Here is a 16,239-nt window from a genome sequence, read left to right on the forward strand (position 1 = left end):
GAGCTCACTCTCCTCTCAGCCCTGAGACCTGCTGCTTTAATCTGCTCTCAGTTGACTTATTGATCATATTAACTTCTTCAGCTGTACTTGCTGAAACTGTCAGGTAGTTTAATTCCTGTCAAAACATCATCCTTTCATCAAAGCTGTTAATCCTAAAGCTTTCAGATAAATGCCGTGGAGTGGAAGTAGAATGAGGCATGAAGAGAAAAGACTACAAAGAATAAGCACCCCAAATCTGTACTTTGGTAAACTTATTGATTCTTTTTTCAAAATAAAAACTTATCATCTCAAGTCATCATTTTGAAAAAGTTTGTCATTATTTTGAAGTACTAAGTGATTATTTTGAGATACTAAGTCAGTGTTTTGAAAGAAACTCTATGATGACTTACAGGTTTCCATACAGCAGGGGTGTCCAAACTTTTTTCCCTGAGGGCCACATACAGAAAAACATCCAAAGGGCTGGGCCACTCACTGGAAGTGAGCTATGCTGCTAACTTTAATCCACTAGGGGTGATGTATATCTCCTCACCTCTAGTGGATTAAAGTGATTCAAGAAAAAAAAACAGCCTTTCCATTAGTGGGCTTTCATTTATTAGTTGTGGTCCAAGCTGGTCTTTGCCTTGTAGGTTCTTGTTCAGTGTGATCAGGTGATCACTGAGATCCACTAAACATGCCAACCAGAGAGGGTCACTGAGCTCATGAAGAGGTCCTTCTCTCTTCAAAACTGGTTCATTTCTGATCCCAGGGAATAAAACCACTGCAGCACAGAGCCACGACTTAGCCAGCGCACATGAGAACAGTAGAGAATGGTAGAGCAGGCCAGGCCCCCCCCAGCCCCAGCATCAGAGACGGAAGCTTGAAATAGTCTGTGCTAGAGCCCTGGTGCTCGAATTAACAGCCTTACCTCCACTTTCTTGCCCCTCGGCGGACACCGTAGATTCCTGTCGCCTGTCCCAGCTGGAGCTCCATCCGTCGTACCTCCACACAGCTCCTCCCATTTAAGTCCCATCATGCCAACTGTACCTGGCACAGCTTCAAACACATCCTCACCGTCGTGGTGCTCTTTAGACTGCTAACATCAAGGAGCTCCTCCGTAATGCAGCAGTGATCGTCATTAGTTATTAGCTGTGCTCTCATCGCACACCGCGTCTCAAACTTTCTACACTCACTTGCTCTCTTACGTTTCCTTAATCTGCCATGTTGGGTCACCTGTAGCACGTTTCTTCTTCTATTACTCTTTTTATGGAGAAGCTGCCTCGTTCAAGACAGTTACTCCACCTAGTGGTGAGACTAAGAAGTGCAACACAGTCCAGCGCAAGTTCCATGTGTGGGCCGTGTTCCAATACATTTTTAGAATTTCCTGCGGGCCAATGAAAATTGGAGCACGGGCCGCAGTTGGCCCGCGGGCTGTAGTTCGGACACCCCTGCCATAGAGCAAAGCCATCCATCTATTGGAGCCAATCCCAGCTGGGTGCACCCTGGACTGGTCTCCAGGAAATCACAGGGCCAACACACAGACAGACACACAGACAGACAGACAGACACACAGACAGACACACAGACAGACAGACACACAGACAGACACACAGACAGACACACAGACAGACACACAGACACACAGACAGACAGATATGCACACTCACACCTACGGGCACCCCAAGAAAAGCCCCGGAAGCAGAGGGTGAAAGGGCAACAACAGAAAGGTGTAAAGCCCTGCACTGAGCAAACGTCTCTCCAAATGGCTGTTCTTTTTTTTTTTTTATTCTGAAGGTTTTCCAACAGGAAGTTCTCCAACAGGGTGCTCTTCCAAACAGCCCCGCCTCTGCCTCCACCTGAGACTCACCTGAGCTCCCGGCCCACTCAGGTGTCGCTGCCCGGAGAGAGCAGCGGATCAGGAGCGTGCGGGGGACCGTTCACCGGCCATGGCGGAGTCTCAGCTGCTGTGCATGGACGATCAGCACGTCAACGAGAAGATCCCGGAGTCCAGCCCGGAGTTCTACTACAGCGAGGAGCAGCGGGCGGCCCTGGAGCAGCTCCTCCGGAATGGGGACGGCGCCTTCAAGATGCGCCTCAAAGAGGACAACATCAAGGACTTCCTCTCCGCCAGGGAGGTGAGATTCGTCCGGAAGACCTTCCAGGAATACGACACGGACTCTGATTCTGAGCCCGGAGAGCAGGAGAAGTCCAAGGAGTCCTCCAGCGCGGACTCCGGGGTGCACTCCACCTACTGGCCGCAGATGTCCGACACCGAGGTGCCGTCCCTGGACATCGGCTGGCCCGGCAGCAGCGGCCTCTACAAGGGGGTGACCCGGGTGTCCGTGTACACCCATCCACCCAAAGGGCCCGGGCCGCACATCAAGGAGGTGGTGAGGAGGCTCATACAGGAAGCTCACAAGGTAACTGTAACACCTTTGTTCTCATGGAGAGGAGAAAAGTCATTTAGAGTCCAAAAAGTTTTCATTTATTCAATCAAATAGAAGAAATCAGCCTTTTTCTAATAGAAACAAACAACTGTGTCTTTTGAGTATCATTTGCTGTATGTCTGTGTTATCTTCATAACTTTACAAAACTGTACTGTTACTTGTGCATGTGTGAGCACACAGACATCCTGGAGCTTTCTTAGTGGGTGTACAGTGTATACCTGTCAGACTACACTACTGATCCACGTTTCAACGTCCAAGATGACATCTTCAAATAGTTTTTGTGTGACCACCTCTCCCAACCTTAAAGATATTCACTTTATACAGATTAAAGCAGCAAGTATTCCCATATAAGAAGCTATAAATAACAGGGTTTTTTTTCTTGAAACATGACATACACAAGGAATCAGTTAACAAAACAGTTACACCTTATTTAACTAATCGTTCAGCTCTAAAAACACTGATGCCTGCAGTGAAATTCAGTCAGAATTCCAACCATGTATGTATCTGCAAAGAAAAAGGCGGGCATACAAAATACATTTACAGATTAACGTTTGTTGTTTGAAAAGTGAGATGGATCCAGTGAATCCCAAAGCCAGAGTTTCTGTGTAAAATCCTCTACAAAGGCCACAGTGTTGAGCCTAAAGTCTACAGGTTGTCCTGAAAAAGAAAAAAGGAAAGCACACTTTTTTATGACACTGCCATATGAAAATAACCAGCACCTACAATAAAACTTATCAGTAGCTTCTCATACATTATGTGACCCACTTGGCTCACAGACAAATTATAGTTCTGAAAGATTCAAAATGATTGGTTACAGGTGATCATGTGACAAAGACCAAAAGCTCAGAGCAATTACTGTCACTTCATATGTGTGCCGTGTTAAGAAAACACGACACAGCCTCAAATACGTGACAGTTTAAGATGAGACTCATAGGCTTTAAGTTTTTGTTTTACTTTTCTTGTTTCCCACTGCAGACAGTACCCTCTCAGTGTAGGTGGGATGCTTAGCTGGTCGACATAGCGACGCCGCCTAAAAACTGCCTTGACATGTTCTTCAACGTGACTCAAACACACAGGAACAGCGGAGGAGTTCACCCTCCTGCCTTTACTCACTGCCAGACAATAACCTGCACTGTGCATTGACTGCTAAACTGTCAGTTTCACCACTAACCTTTCCCTCTGCTCTGCTCTGCTCGCATTCACCGCCACTCTCTGATGCTCACTCTCTCTTAACCACACACACACACACACACACACACACAGACACAGACACACACACACACACACACACACACACACACACACACTGCCCTATTCCTAGGAGCCGTGCTACTCTTATAACAGAGAATAGATTGTTTTCTTGGCACATCTGCACTGTGTTTATTGACCACGGTGTGGGTCAAGCGAATAAAACAATTGTGGTCACTATTAATGGTAGTTTGGCTGTTAAAACATCGCAGGTTTGTTCAAGATATCTCACGATATGCGAGTGCAACTTGGAAACTTGACAGAGGTGATACCAAAAACAGTGCCAGATACCAGATATTATCCACAATGGAAAGCCACAAAAGAATGGTTTCAGGTGAGTGGAGATGAGTTGAGGCTTTAGCTATCTGATGTTAGTGGTGAACTTTTCCCAAGTGAACGTGTGTTTGGTGACTCGTTCAACGAGTTAAAGTGCAGGTTATGGTTATGGTTTTTTGCACGTTAGATAAGAAGGAGACTTTAGCAGGAAAGCTAATATGGTTGTTATTCAAAGTCTGGTGTCTGGCTCCTTTTTGGCTTCAGATTTTTTGTGAAACAAGAACAAAGATCAAACATTGTTTGTGTATTGTATTGTAGTATTGTACTGTGTTCTGTAAGGTAAAATGACTGTTTTGTCAATGGTGGTGTAAAAGTGGCAGTCAAGATCCTCAGTGTCCTTCACTACTTTATGTGTGGCGTTCCTCCTCGGATTTAAAGAATCTGTTCACTATATGTCGACTCTTGCACAAAATAACAGCTGCAGACTCAGCATCAACATTTAGAGTTAATTTTCAAACAACTGGTCTTTGACTTCACACGTAGGTGAACCAAACAGCCGAGTAAATCCTAACAGACTGAGATAACTGTCTAGCAGAATTTAACTGCTGTAGCTAGCTCCTATCACCTAATGCTAACTAAAAGGAAAAGTACAACTCTGAGTTGGTTAAAAACTCGCCGATTTTAATATAAACATGCACATTAATGGTTACATACACTAAAAAATATCATGTTAAAAGACTGAGGCTTTAGCTACATGTCCCAGGCTAAAGTCATCATGCTCATCAGATGATGATCCATTTACAAACAAGAAACTTTTCTAGATACTTGCTTCCCATTTTACCTAACGTGTTTCTCATAATACATACACTACAAATAATCAAATAATAACAATATAATGTACTAATTTTTAACTCAAAGTATGTCTTTGTTTCCATGAGGCCAGTGGATCCTCTAATCTAGAGGGTTAATATAAGAGAAAGGGTACTAACTTATTACTGAAAAATGTCAAGACAAATTATGTACAACATAATGCAGTACAATCAGATAAAGATAAAGAAAGAAAGAAAATGTGTAAATGTTCCAAGGTAGTATTAGCATTCCCTCTGCACCAATTACATAACCAACTTATTTTTCTACAGAAATAGAAATAGTATTATTTAGATACACAATAACTATAAAACCTAATGCATGCATACAGAATCATTTATTGCACATGCAGAATTTTCCAGTAAGACATAAAAACAGGGAAGGCTTTGCCCATGGCATCGAAAATCAAACCATCAATGGGAGAGTCATATTCAAGTCTTAACAAGCCGGGTCTAATGTGGTGCAGACGGAGAAGGCTGAGCAGCTCTAAATGTCAGCTCACATCAGGACTTGCAGCTGAATGATAAAAGCTTGTTCAGCTTCCCCGTTGATCCTGCGGCCCAGGTTAGGGCTGGCACTTACTGTAACAAGCCTCTTTTTCATTTTTCCACCCACTGCGCCCTCTGGTTGGTTGACCTGTGAGGTATGTAAACTTGAGCGGAAGAGGGGAACAGTCTGACGTGAAGCGCCTGAGGCTCTAGTTGCAGGGTAAAGTGACTGGGTTTATCCTAACTGGCTCAAAGAATGGCGTCTCTCTTTAAGAGGTGTGGAGGACAGTAACGTTAAACGGATGTGACTGGGTTTTTCTGAGTAAACACTTGAACAAACTTTGACACATAAGTTGATCCTCTTTGTTATCTGTTCACAGTAGCCTACTCTGGGCCCTGACAGCTTCATTTTCTGATCACATACTGAGATTGCTCCCACTGAGATGAAGTAAACCATTGACTTCTGAAAGCCTGCCAAATACTTGAGCGAGTACTTCTCCATTTCATTACACTGAAGCTCAAATAGTTACTTTTGTCCTTACAGAGAGGCATGCACACACTCATCCCACATCGACAGACAAAGGCCAGCTGTGTAATTTATGTTCAAAATGAGCTGCGGATTGCGAACAGAAAGGTTTTTTGGGCCAAGTGGATCTCTACGTGACTGGATGGTGAATTACGCTTTCCCTCTGAAGAGGAGCATGCAGAAAATGTCTATATTAACAAGTCATTTAAATGCAGAATACATGCAGTCTGAGTGTGTTGCACTTGAAAAAGCAATGACAGGATTTGCCAGTCAAGTCTGTTTTTTGATGCACTTTGTAACTCTTTGAAACCACCTGTAAGAATGCAGTGCACTGCTAATGCAGCGCTCTGATACTCACCAGCATCCTAGCAAGACTAAGAGGCAAACTATGGTAGGAGAGGTGTTACATGTGTCAGAAGGCAGAAGTGTTTTCTCGTTCCAAACAGCTATCGTTGAACACGATGTGAAAACCCTGCTGTTGTAGACAGGGGGGGGGGATTAGTGGTAATTGTTTAAAAATGGGGGTTATCTGTGCCGAGCAGTTTCTCCTGGAAGTTTTCAGAGTGTTACACTCACAAAAAGTGACAGAAATACCTGTGTAGTAATTAAAAAAGAGAACTTGATTTCAGCATCGGAAGGATGTCTGCACCGCACCGCACTGTTGTTTTTCAGTTAGTTTTGAACTGTTGTCTAAGGCCTCTATTGTATCTAAATGGTCCTTTTATAATGTGTTTCTTTTGCACTTTGTCCCAATGCTGTTCATGTCTTATGTAAAGCTTTTTGAATTGCCTTGTTGAAATGAGATTTCCAAATAAACCTGCCCTGCCTGGTAGGGCAATAGGGAATCTGATTTTTAATCCTAAAAGTTCTTTAAAAAAAAGGTGCGTTTACACTCAAAGAAGTGTAACTTCCTCCTTCCTCTGACATTTGATTTTCTCAGTGCACAATCTAACAGCATGTTGACAGCTTGTTTCATACTTTTAATGATTGATGCCATTTGAAATTCTACTGAGCTGCTGTCACTGGTGAAGCTGTCGGCCAGGAAAACTAGTTCTGAGGCTGTTGGATCAGGCTCAAACATGTACAGGAGGGCTGCAATAAGGAAATGGAATAAGCCTCACATGATCAATCTAAATTGCACTCAAGGATAGGAAACAAAGTGCTGCTGTAAAACGCTCCACTGCAAATAGTAAAAACTAAAATAGGGCTGAAAATAGGAATAGGTTGTACTGGGAGTACTGCTGCCTGATTCCTGTATTTAGTACAGCACAGTGTTTGCTGTCTCTTGTGTCATGTGACAGGATTCTTCCATAGCTCAGATCCTGAATTGTTGAGTAATGGTTTTGAACAGAGACACTGCAGCTGAAATAATTAGCAGTAGGTGTTGCTGGACTGTGTCCAAACTATCTTGAGTAACCTTTTCAGTCACCTGGTAAAACAAGTTCCACTTAAGTATCAACAGTTACTGCCTTAATTTAATGTGCTTAGATTTTATATCAAAACGCTAATAACCTAAAGCCTTTTTGAGTCTTAATGTTGCATGAGGCTGGTTTAAACGTTCATTGGCCGCTCTAACAAATGGCGAGAGATAAAGTTGGACTCAAACACCCAGAAATCACCAGATGTGACATCACTAACGTCCACACAGCTCACAAATCTTAACGGGGCTGTTTGGTTGAGGATGTTTTACGGGGACACCAAGTGAACAAGAGGAAAAAGAATCTGAGTAAATGCTGCTTTTGTTACCACTCGCTGCTGTTCAGTTGACAACATGTGAGCGAACCAAACACTGGAATTTAATATGGGCAAGAGTTTCTTTACCCTGCTGTGCAGTGGTGGAGGCAGTAATCAGATCCTTTACTTAAAAGTAGCAGCCCCAAGTTTAAAAATAACTCCGTTACAAAGTAAGAACATGGGCCCCATTTTTACATATTTTGGGTTCAAAATGACTAGTAGGTACAAAATGTTATTGAGTAAGTGGAGAAGATCGCCCCAGCCAACGAACTGCAGTGGCTGCTATTTAATCATTTGGGGCCACTGGCATGCTACAATTGTGCAATGCAAATGCAAATATTATGTTGGATCCAAACGAACCCTATGAAACTCCAAGTCACACAATAACACAAACAGACTAAATGATTAAGGCTGAGATAGATCAGCAACTCCTGTGGTCTGAGAGGTAAAATGCCTGTTTCTGGTTGAACAGGAAGGATCTTACAGGTCTGTCCCTGTAGAGATCATAGTTTAATAACACTGAATCGTGTTTTATAAGATCATCTTATTTTGCATGTGTTCCCCAGGTGGTGGCCATCGTCATGGACCTACTGACAGACCTGCAGATCCTCCAGGACCTGCTGGATGCCTCGTCACGGCGCGGGGTGGCTGTTTACGCGGTGCTGGAGGCCAGGGGAGTGCCCCACTTCTTGGATATGTGCGCTCGGCTGCAGATTAATGCGGTGCATCTGCGGGTGAGGAGAGAGCTTGGCAAACACCGGAGAGTATGATAGAGTGTGACTGCACAGAGGGAGGAGGCTCACTAATACAATACACAAACAGCATATGAACATGGAAAGTTTGACGCAAAGCACCTGAGTGGGTCACTGCTATGCCTCCTTTAGTAGACAATGGCAGTGACTGCAATGATAGTCATGGATTGAAAACTATCAAGTAAAAGACGGCATGACCCCAGAGCTATTTGGTTTGGCGGTGTTAAAAAATCCTGTGGCTTGTTAAAACATGATAATGAATCAAATCAGATTATTCCTCAAATGCACAGTAACTGCTGTGTTCTGGTCTCTTAAAGGGTCTGTGGATCTAAGAGTGGCATGTTTCCCCTGTTACCCCTCGTGGTGTCAGCTGATACAGATCGTTCCATGTTTGCCAAAGTATTCAGATCTCTGCTACTGATTTCTCTTCCTTCACCGCAACAATGGAGGTGACAGGAATCTTATTAGTAAATGGTAAATGGTCTGTATTTGTATATTTCCTGGCATTTCGACCACTTTGTGCTTTTACATCACATCCTCATGCACCCATTCACACACCATTCATACAGGAGGAGATTGTTCTTTCACACACATTCACACACTGAAGCTGCTTCAGGAGCAAGTTGGGCTTCAGTGTCTTGCTCAAGGACACTTCGACATGCTGACTCATAACCAGGGATCGAACCACCGACCTTCCGATTGAGGGACGACCCACTCTGCCTCTGAGCCACAGCCCACAGCTTTAGTGGTGATCAAAGCACTGAAAAACAACATCACTACCACAAACTCATCACCACCCACTGCACTTTCTGAATGAAAACAGCTATCAAACCAGTGATAGCTACTTTCTGAGGTAGCAACATGGGTAAAGTAAAGTCTTGCTGTTTTAAATAAAGCAAGTGTGAGGGTGTATGATGTGGAGGACAGTTGAGATGTGGTGTACAGCAGTGATTCCCAACCACAGGTGCTTCTGCAGCTGCTTGGGGGTGGAAAGTTCAACTAACTCGAAAAACAGAAATTATGATTTGACTAAATAAAATCCACATAATGATTTGTGCTCTGCGAACATGAAAACTAGTTAGCAAGCAAGCAGAGCTGAAAAGCTGAAAATGTACCCATTATTGATCAAGTTATCAGACTGTTCTTCAGTCAAGGTCTAACGAGTACAGACTGATGTGTTTACCATTAATGGGTACTCCTTGACTTGACATTATCAGCCTCAGTTAGTTACTACAGTTGCAAAGACTCCATCCATGCATGCTGGCGTGGCACTCTTGATCTCTCATAAACACTCTAAGTAATAAGACAGAACAACCGTTTGTTTTCTTGTTATAATTGGTTTATTATCTTGCTATCTCAAGATACCATAGCTTGTTTTCTCATGATAATGAATTAGTAAACTTGTGATCTGGAGATGATGGCATCAAAATAGTACTTGCAAGCATGGCCGCCTTCAGCTTCCGAATGAAACAGTTGAGGTAGTTAGCTGACTGTAATGGGTAAAAGGGTAAAACAGATAGCTTAAGTAATGGGTGAACCATTGAAATAAACGGTAGCTTGAATTCAACAAGGCTGTGGGGGTCCTTTTGACAAAAAAGGGAACGAATGGTCTAAATACCATATATCCCCAAAGGTAGTGGATGAAGAGGAAGGAGCCCTGTTGAGTTCCATAGGAGATGCTGACATGTGATTATGGAAAAATTGGGGTAATATTACAAAAACGTACGTTTCCCAAAGAATAAAAGAGATTAATACATATTTTGATGCAGGGTATCATATTTCAGATCCCAAAAACAAACAAACACATTCTACTTTAATGTATTAACATGTAATACTGTTGTATGTGTTCAGAAGCTGAGAAATGATAGTAAGTGCTGATCTAGATTAGGCAAACGAACAGCAATTCACTGAGCCAGACTGTCATCCTATCTCCACAGGGAGACAATACCCAGCCTTATCTGCTGCATGCAGAGTTTTGTAGCTCCAGTCTAGTTTAACTGGAGCACCGGAGAATACCTGGCCGTTGTGGTGTCAGTCGATAAGGCTGTGAAAGGCCTTTTCAGAGCGCTGGGCTCTGTTACTCTTACTTCTTACAAATGGACATTCATAGATCCTGAGAACGGATCCAAAGACTGTAACTTGATGCAGCGACCCACTGCGGGGTTGACGGCAGAGAAAAGCCTCCTCCCAACATTTACTTTCTTTCTGTTTCTTTTCTCTTCCCTGTAAGTAAACATATGTGGCTATAGGGTATGGGTTTTACTATTTCTTGACTTTATGTTGCAAGGTGTGACAGCACAGTTTGCCTTGGCATCTCTTTGAATCAGTCATGCATGATATAGCAGGGGCCGTTTGATAGCTGTGGCTGAGTGGGTTTACTCAGGCTTAGCGGTGTGATGCTAAGCCAGCTGAAATGTGTAATTAAGCGGGTGTTTCTTTGCAGAATCTCCGTGTGCGGATGGTGAAAGGTGCAGGGCTGGCCCTGTCATTTGGAAAGCTGCCAGGCTCCCTGTGCTCCAAATATATGCTGGTGGATGGAGAGAAAGTCATGTTTGGGTCTTACAGGTGAGCGATTATCCAGCAATGCCTTGTTCTCACACATGCAGCACTTATAGTGGAGCAGTGGGGATTTAACCCCAGAGGTGAACACATACGGTGTCCATCCACATTTAATGCATGAGTTTTGTTTTTGTTTTGTGGAGGTTGTTTGTAATGTTGTGTGTGTGAATGTGTGCATGTGTAAATGTATTAGCATGAGTGGTCACAGCTATAGCAACTTGTTGAAGACATGCTTTAGCATGTAAATGCAATAATTTGACACATGACACATGGTTAGCAGCCTTATATTTTCTAATTCTGTCGAGTGTTCTAATGCCACTGACACTGGCCATTTTGTTCTGTTTCTGTCTGCTAGTTCCTGACAGAGCAATTTGGGGTTCTGCTGTGTGGAATTCCTCTTTTTGCTAATTTTTGTGGAAGTAATTTACCCACAAACAGAGTGGAACAGATAGCTGCAAGTTAGGGGTGTTGATGAAGCCTGTTTGTCTAATGAACAGGTGGACAAGATTTCAGTGACTCTAAAAACACTTGCAAGAGTAATTCTCACGAAAAAAGGAAGATATGTCTAGAATGAGGATACAAAATGTTCTCACCTGAGGTTCAGAGATATGATAATTGGGCAAACTCTGTCCTCTGGGAATGCCCCCTCAATCAAAAGCTCCCGAACAGATACTAAAAGGATCTTGTGATGACAACCATGACCACAGCCATGCGTTTTTTTAAGGATTTGACCACCTTAAACAGTACAGTGATTATAAATGTGACTTCACTAATTGTTCTATGATTTACATGAAAGGTGCTGATGACAGCCTGTTTCCCCTGTCAGATCCAAATGTTAAGAGACTGATAGGCTTTCAGTGTTAAAGCAACTTGCCTGAGGAGCAGTAGGCCATAACACAATAAAAAATCAGTTTTATCAGCACACTAATAACTCCTTAAAGACTTTCTGAAGTATAATAAACTTTTGCAGTGACTGGAATGCGTTGTGCAGCACAATCTCCTTATCTGCAGTTGGTTCCGCACATAAATCTGTTGTTGTCGATCAACTTGTCTGTAGTAATTACTGATTGAAGCAGACTTGTAAAACCTGCATGAGAGACTAAAAGCTTTTGATGCGTCACCTGAGTTATTATTTAAAATGATTAACCAGGTTCAGCAAAATTCTTACACCGCCTACTTTTGTTAACCCTTTCTGTCCCATCGAAAGTAAGGAGAGACAGAGCTTCTTGTAACTCTTTATGTCATATATTACATTTCAAAACCATGTATCTCAGTTAAAATCATGTCCTTTATCTCCAAGTTTGGTGATTTTGAATGTATCTGGTAAACTGAAGGGTGAAGTTTTTTATGTATGAAGAAAATTCTTCTACTTCTGAAGCAAAATAATCTATTCAGAACCCCTTTTGAGTCAGCTGGAAAATTCATCATCCCAAAGTTGAGAACAGGCTGTTTTTCTAATCTCGTGAAAATTTGACTTGACAGCAACACTACAAACATGTGATCTTGTAGACCATAATGCAGAGGTGTGGATGACACTACCCACCAGTGTTTAAAATAGTTCAAATAAACACAACTATCAACATCTACAGCTGTAAAATGCAACATCCACATAATGCAGCAATGATGTTAATCCAGAAACATCAGATATAACAGGAAAACGATGACAGGGAACATTTTACTGCACAATGAGTACTTTTACTTTAGCTGATAATACCAAGTTACCAAGTATGGTGTTGAATGCAGGATGGTTTTAAGTATTTATACAGTGTGGTACTATCTTTGTAGTGGAGGAAGAAGTATTCCAATCCAATACTTCCACTTATCTTTAAGATATAAGTAATCCTTGTGACAAAATAACTGACAAAAAATGCCCGACCCAGACTCATCAACAGATTTAAATGTTGTGGATACAGCGTAGAAAGCTGCTGTGTACAGTAACCTGTGTCGGAACACAGATGACCATCTGTCCACACAACATGTTTCTCAGCTTGAAGTGACTCACATCGTAGATGGTAAACCACGGTAGTCACCACATCAGTAATGAGGCTGTTTTCACTGCGCTTTATGAACACATTTTGGACACGTTAAAATCAAAACCAGAATGACTGATTCATGCCAAGTGAAATGAGCATAGTCATGTTTTGACTCATGTGCAAAGCGTCAGTGTGACTGGAAGTTTCGTGAAGAAATACGTGTCTGTGTGACTTTCAGATCAAGTTTTCGAAGCTTTTAAAAACAAGTCCAATCTCCTACTGCTTCTCAGCGCTGCCATATTACATAATGTTTAGATACTGTACATTAAGAGAGCTGCAGCCACAAATGATGGTTGCAGCGTAAATGAAAGTGTCAATCAAATAGTTATTCACAGATAATGTAAATTGTTGTAGATATGAAGTGGCAAGTGAGCAGCCACTTGCTTAGCTTAGCTTAGCATAAAGACTGGAAACTGAGGGAAACAGCTAGCCTGGCTCTGTCCACAGAGGAGGTAATGTAACAGACTATATCTTGGCAAGGACCAGTAACTTAGCATAACCCCCCCAATTGTCGTTTTTTGTCATTTTTACACTTTAATTACAATTTATATATAAAACATATGTTTACTTAAACATCACAAGTTTGGTTTCAAATCCCTCTTTTCTCTACCAGCTTCACCTGGAGTTCCTCTCGGATGGACAGGAACACGATCACTGTGATCTCAGGACAAACCATAGACTCCTTTGACAATGACTTCAGGGAGCTGTATGCTGTGTCTGAACAGGTGGACCTCTACAGGGAGTTCAACATCACCAAACCGCCTTTACCTACGCCCATTATGAAGCCAAAGGTGGAGCCAATCCGGCCTCTGCCCGTCTCCACATCTCGCTTTCAAGTATCTGTTGGAGACTCCAGACAGGTCGACCTAAAGGTACCTGCACATAAATACCACAATCCTAAGTACTCTTTAGTTTTTGGGAACAGTAGGGGCCTCACAGGTTCCCTACAAGACCTGTCGACTCCGAGCGAGTCGCAGGTTGTTGGGTTGAACCAGAGGAACGGCCTGCAGAATAGCATCCTGCCTGCCAGCGGGAACAGCAGGGAAAAGGTGGACCAAGTCTCACCACAGAGTCCTGGCTCACCTGCGGAGGAGGAAGACGAAGAAGGAAAGGGAGGCCTGAAGAAGAACCAGGCAGCTGGAATGAAGAGGCAGCGCAGCTCATTCAGGCACTTCTTGAAAGGCAGAGGAGCCAATGAGAGCACAGAGACAATAGTGGAAGGGATGGTCACACCTCAGAGCCCCTCCCCCACCTGTAAAGTGTCAGAGATCAATGGCGTCACAGGAAATGAGCTGGAGGACTCGTTCGAGATCATTGAGAAACCAGGTCCACTGAAGTCCAAAACCAAGAAGCCCTCCAAGCTCATTCAGAGAAGCATGTCTCTGCAGACCATCAACGCAGGAGAGGAGGACGGTACGTGCTCACACAGTCTGTTATTTCATTGTTTGTTTCATCATGGTCTGACTCAGGGCTGCAGTGATTACCCTTATTAACAATTAATCTGCAGATGTTTTACTTATTACTTGGTCTAAAAAACATCAGGAAACAGTGAAAATTATGTTTTCAGCCACAGTTGAAAAAAAAAAAAAGTTTTTTTAAATGTCATTGTAACTATAAATATTACAGTGCATTCATCCTAATCAACCAACGCTGATTACCAAAACAGAAAATAATCATGAAATAAAACCAGCACAAAACTACATTCCATTCAAAAAACTGCTTAGAGTACCATTAAACAAGGATTTACATTGAATTAAAATTACAGATTACATCCTGCTTACAAATGTCTGGTCATACAGAGAGAGCAAGGCTTTATGGAGCTTTATAGTGAGTTTTATCTCATCACCACTCATATGTCCTGCCACAACTTTACTGATTTGGTTCACTCTCTTTGCCCTCATAGTGTCCTTGGCTGCTGTTTTAAGAGAAATGCTCTAAAAAACACACTGTACACTACCTACCCAGCACCAAAAAGCTGACACACACAGTCAGAGACTAGCTGGTGAACATAGTGGAGCATCAAGCAGCTAAAGATCCAGATATTTCTCTCTGGAGGTGGTGGAGACCAAAAGTAGAGCTAGTGAATATTGAACTTATATTCATTAGGCGGACTCAAACATAAGTCCACATGAATTATAGCGTTGCTGTGTATCTGCTGCTGAGTTACTATGTTATATATTGTGTCATTTTTAATTAATCTATAATGATCATAGCTCTGTTGGATGTGTAAATAAGCACCTGTTTACTAACCTAAAAGGTTATTGTAGGTTAAAGAAGTATTGAGATATTTTACTGGCTGTCATTGTGATATTATTTTCTAGTCTTCTAATTAAGGTTGTCATTTTTTTATTAATCTGCCCCTTTTGCTTTTTTCATCAGGATCCAAGAACCGGCGGCGGCATCAAAAGAAGAACTGCATTCAGTCATGAGCTCAAACCCAAGACTGTCATTACAGGTTATAAAGAGCACCGGAGGATCTCATGGTTCAGCTGAGTCACAGTATCACCTTACTGTAACCAGGTGACTTTACTTCAGTCAGTGTCCCTGTCCTGTTGGAGCACACTGCTTCAGTCTGAGGTGAAAGTCCTCATGGGAGTGACCACTGATGACATGTTACAGTTTGACTAATCAAGTGAGAAAACAGTCCTCCAGCCAAAGTGCTGAAGGTTTCTTTCATTGCCATTAGTTGGGTTTTCTATGTTTTTTGTATTAAATTATTCTTCATTTAAGTGTTGTTTTTATATTTCACACTGGTATGCTTGAACCTGAACACCACAGAGGTAGCCCAGGCTGTGACCCAGGTAGCGTGGGCAGATTACATCACACCAGGTTGCTATGGAGACAGGAAAAGTGATCAGTTGTGCCGTTGTCCCTGAGTGTCGTCTTACAGAGGACCCTTGGTAACAGAATAAGTGTTCATCAGAGTGTGTTGTACAGGCTGTGAATAATGTAGGCAGTGCTGAGTGGTGCCGTGTTATCAAACGATGTAGTTTCTGAGCCCATTTCTGCACGCCGGATGAGGACTGTGTGTGTTTGCACACAAGTTTGGATTTTGTCTTAAAATGTGAATTCTTGAGAACCACTTGAGGCACAACGTTTTGTAGCAGAAATGGAAATAAAAGTAATGAAAATAGCTGATAGAAAATGGTTTGTGTGATTAAATGTCAAGTAAACTTCAATGTAAACAAAAATTGTGCACAAACACCTTTTCCAGCAAATATCCTATTAAAAAGTTAAGTGAGTTTGTTGATTTTATATGATGCTCAGCACAAAGTGTCTCCTGATGTACACAAAAAACATTACAAGCGTTTTGTTTGAAGAAAATATCTTCAT

General features: G+C 42.4%; 1 protein-coding gene across 1 annotated transcript; it reads left to right on the forward strand.

Moving 5' to 3' along the window:
- The first annotated feature begins 1,912 nt into the window (after positions 1–1,912).
- On the forward strand, positions 1,913–16,085 carry fam83fa (family with sequence similarity 83 member Fa). Its single transcript, XM_070847947.1, has 5 exons — positions 1,913–2,396; positions 8,129–8,296; positions 10,758–10,879; positions 13,520–14,319; positions 15,286–16,085. The coding sequence occupies exons 1-5, from the start codon at positions 1,923–1,925 to the stop codon at positions 15,333–15,335; spliced, it is 1,614 nt and encodes a 537-aa protein (XP_070704048.1). The 5' UTR covers positions 1,913–1,922; the 3' UTR covers positions 15,336–16,085.
- Positions 16,086–16,239: the final 154 nt, after the last annotated feature.

This window comes from Pempheris klunzingeri, chromosome 17 (assembly GCF_042242105.1).
Source record: "Pempheris klunzingeri isolate RE-2024b chromosome 17, fPemKlu1.hap1, whole genome shotgun sequence".
Taxonomy (NCBI): Eukaryota; Metazoa; Chordata; class Actinopteri; order Acropomatiformes; family Pempheridae; genus Pempheris; species Pempheris klunzingeri.

What these genes read in the sequence shown, in the direction of transcription:
- fam83fa (XM_070847947.1), top strand. Translation starts at nt 1,923, where the DNA reads ATGGCGGAGTCTCAGCTGCTGTGCATGGACGATCAGCACGTCAACGAG. An exon ending in TTAATGCGGTGCATCTGCGG is followed by an intron (nt 8,297 to 10,757) that starts GTGAGGAGAGAG and finishes GTTTCTTTGCAG; the next exon opens with AATCTCCGTGTGCGGATGGT. An exon ending in GTCATGTTTGGGTCTTACAG is followed by an intron (nt 10,880 to 13,519) that starts GTGAGCGATTAT and finishes TTTCTCTACCAG; the next exon opens with CTTCACCTGGAGTTCCTCTC.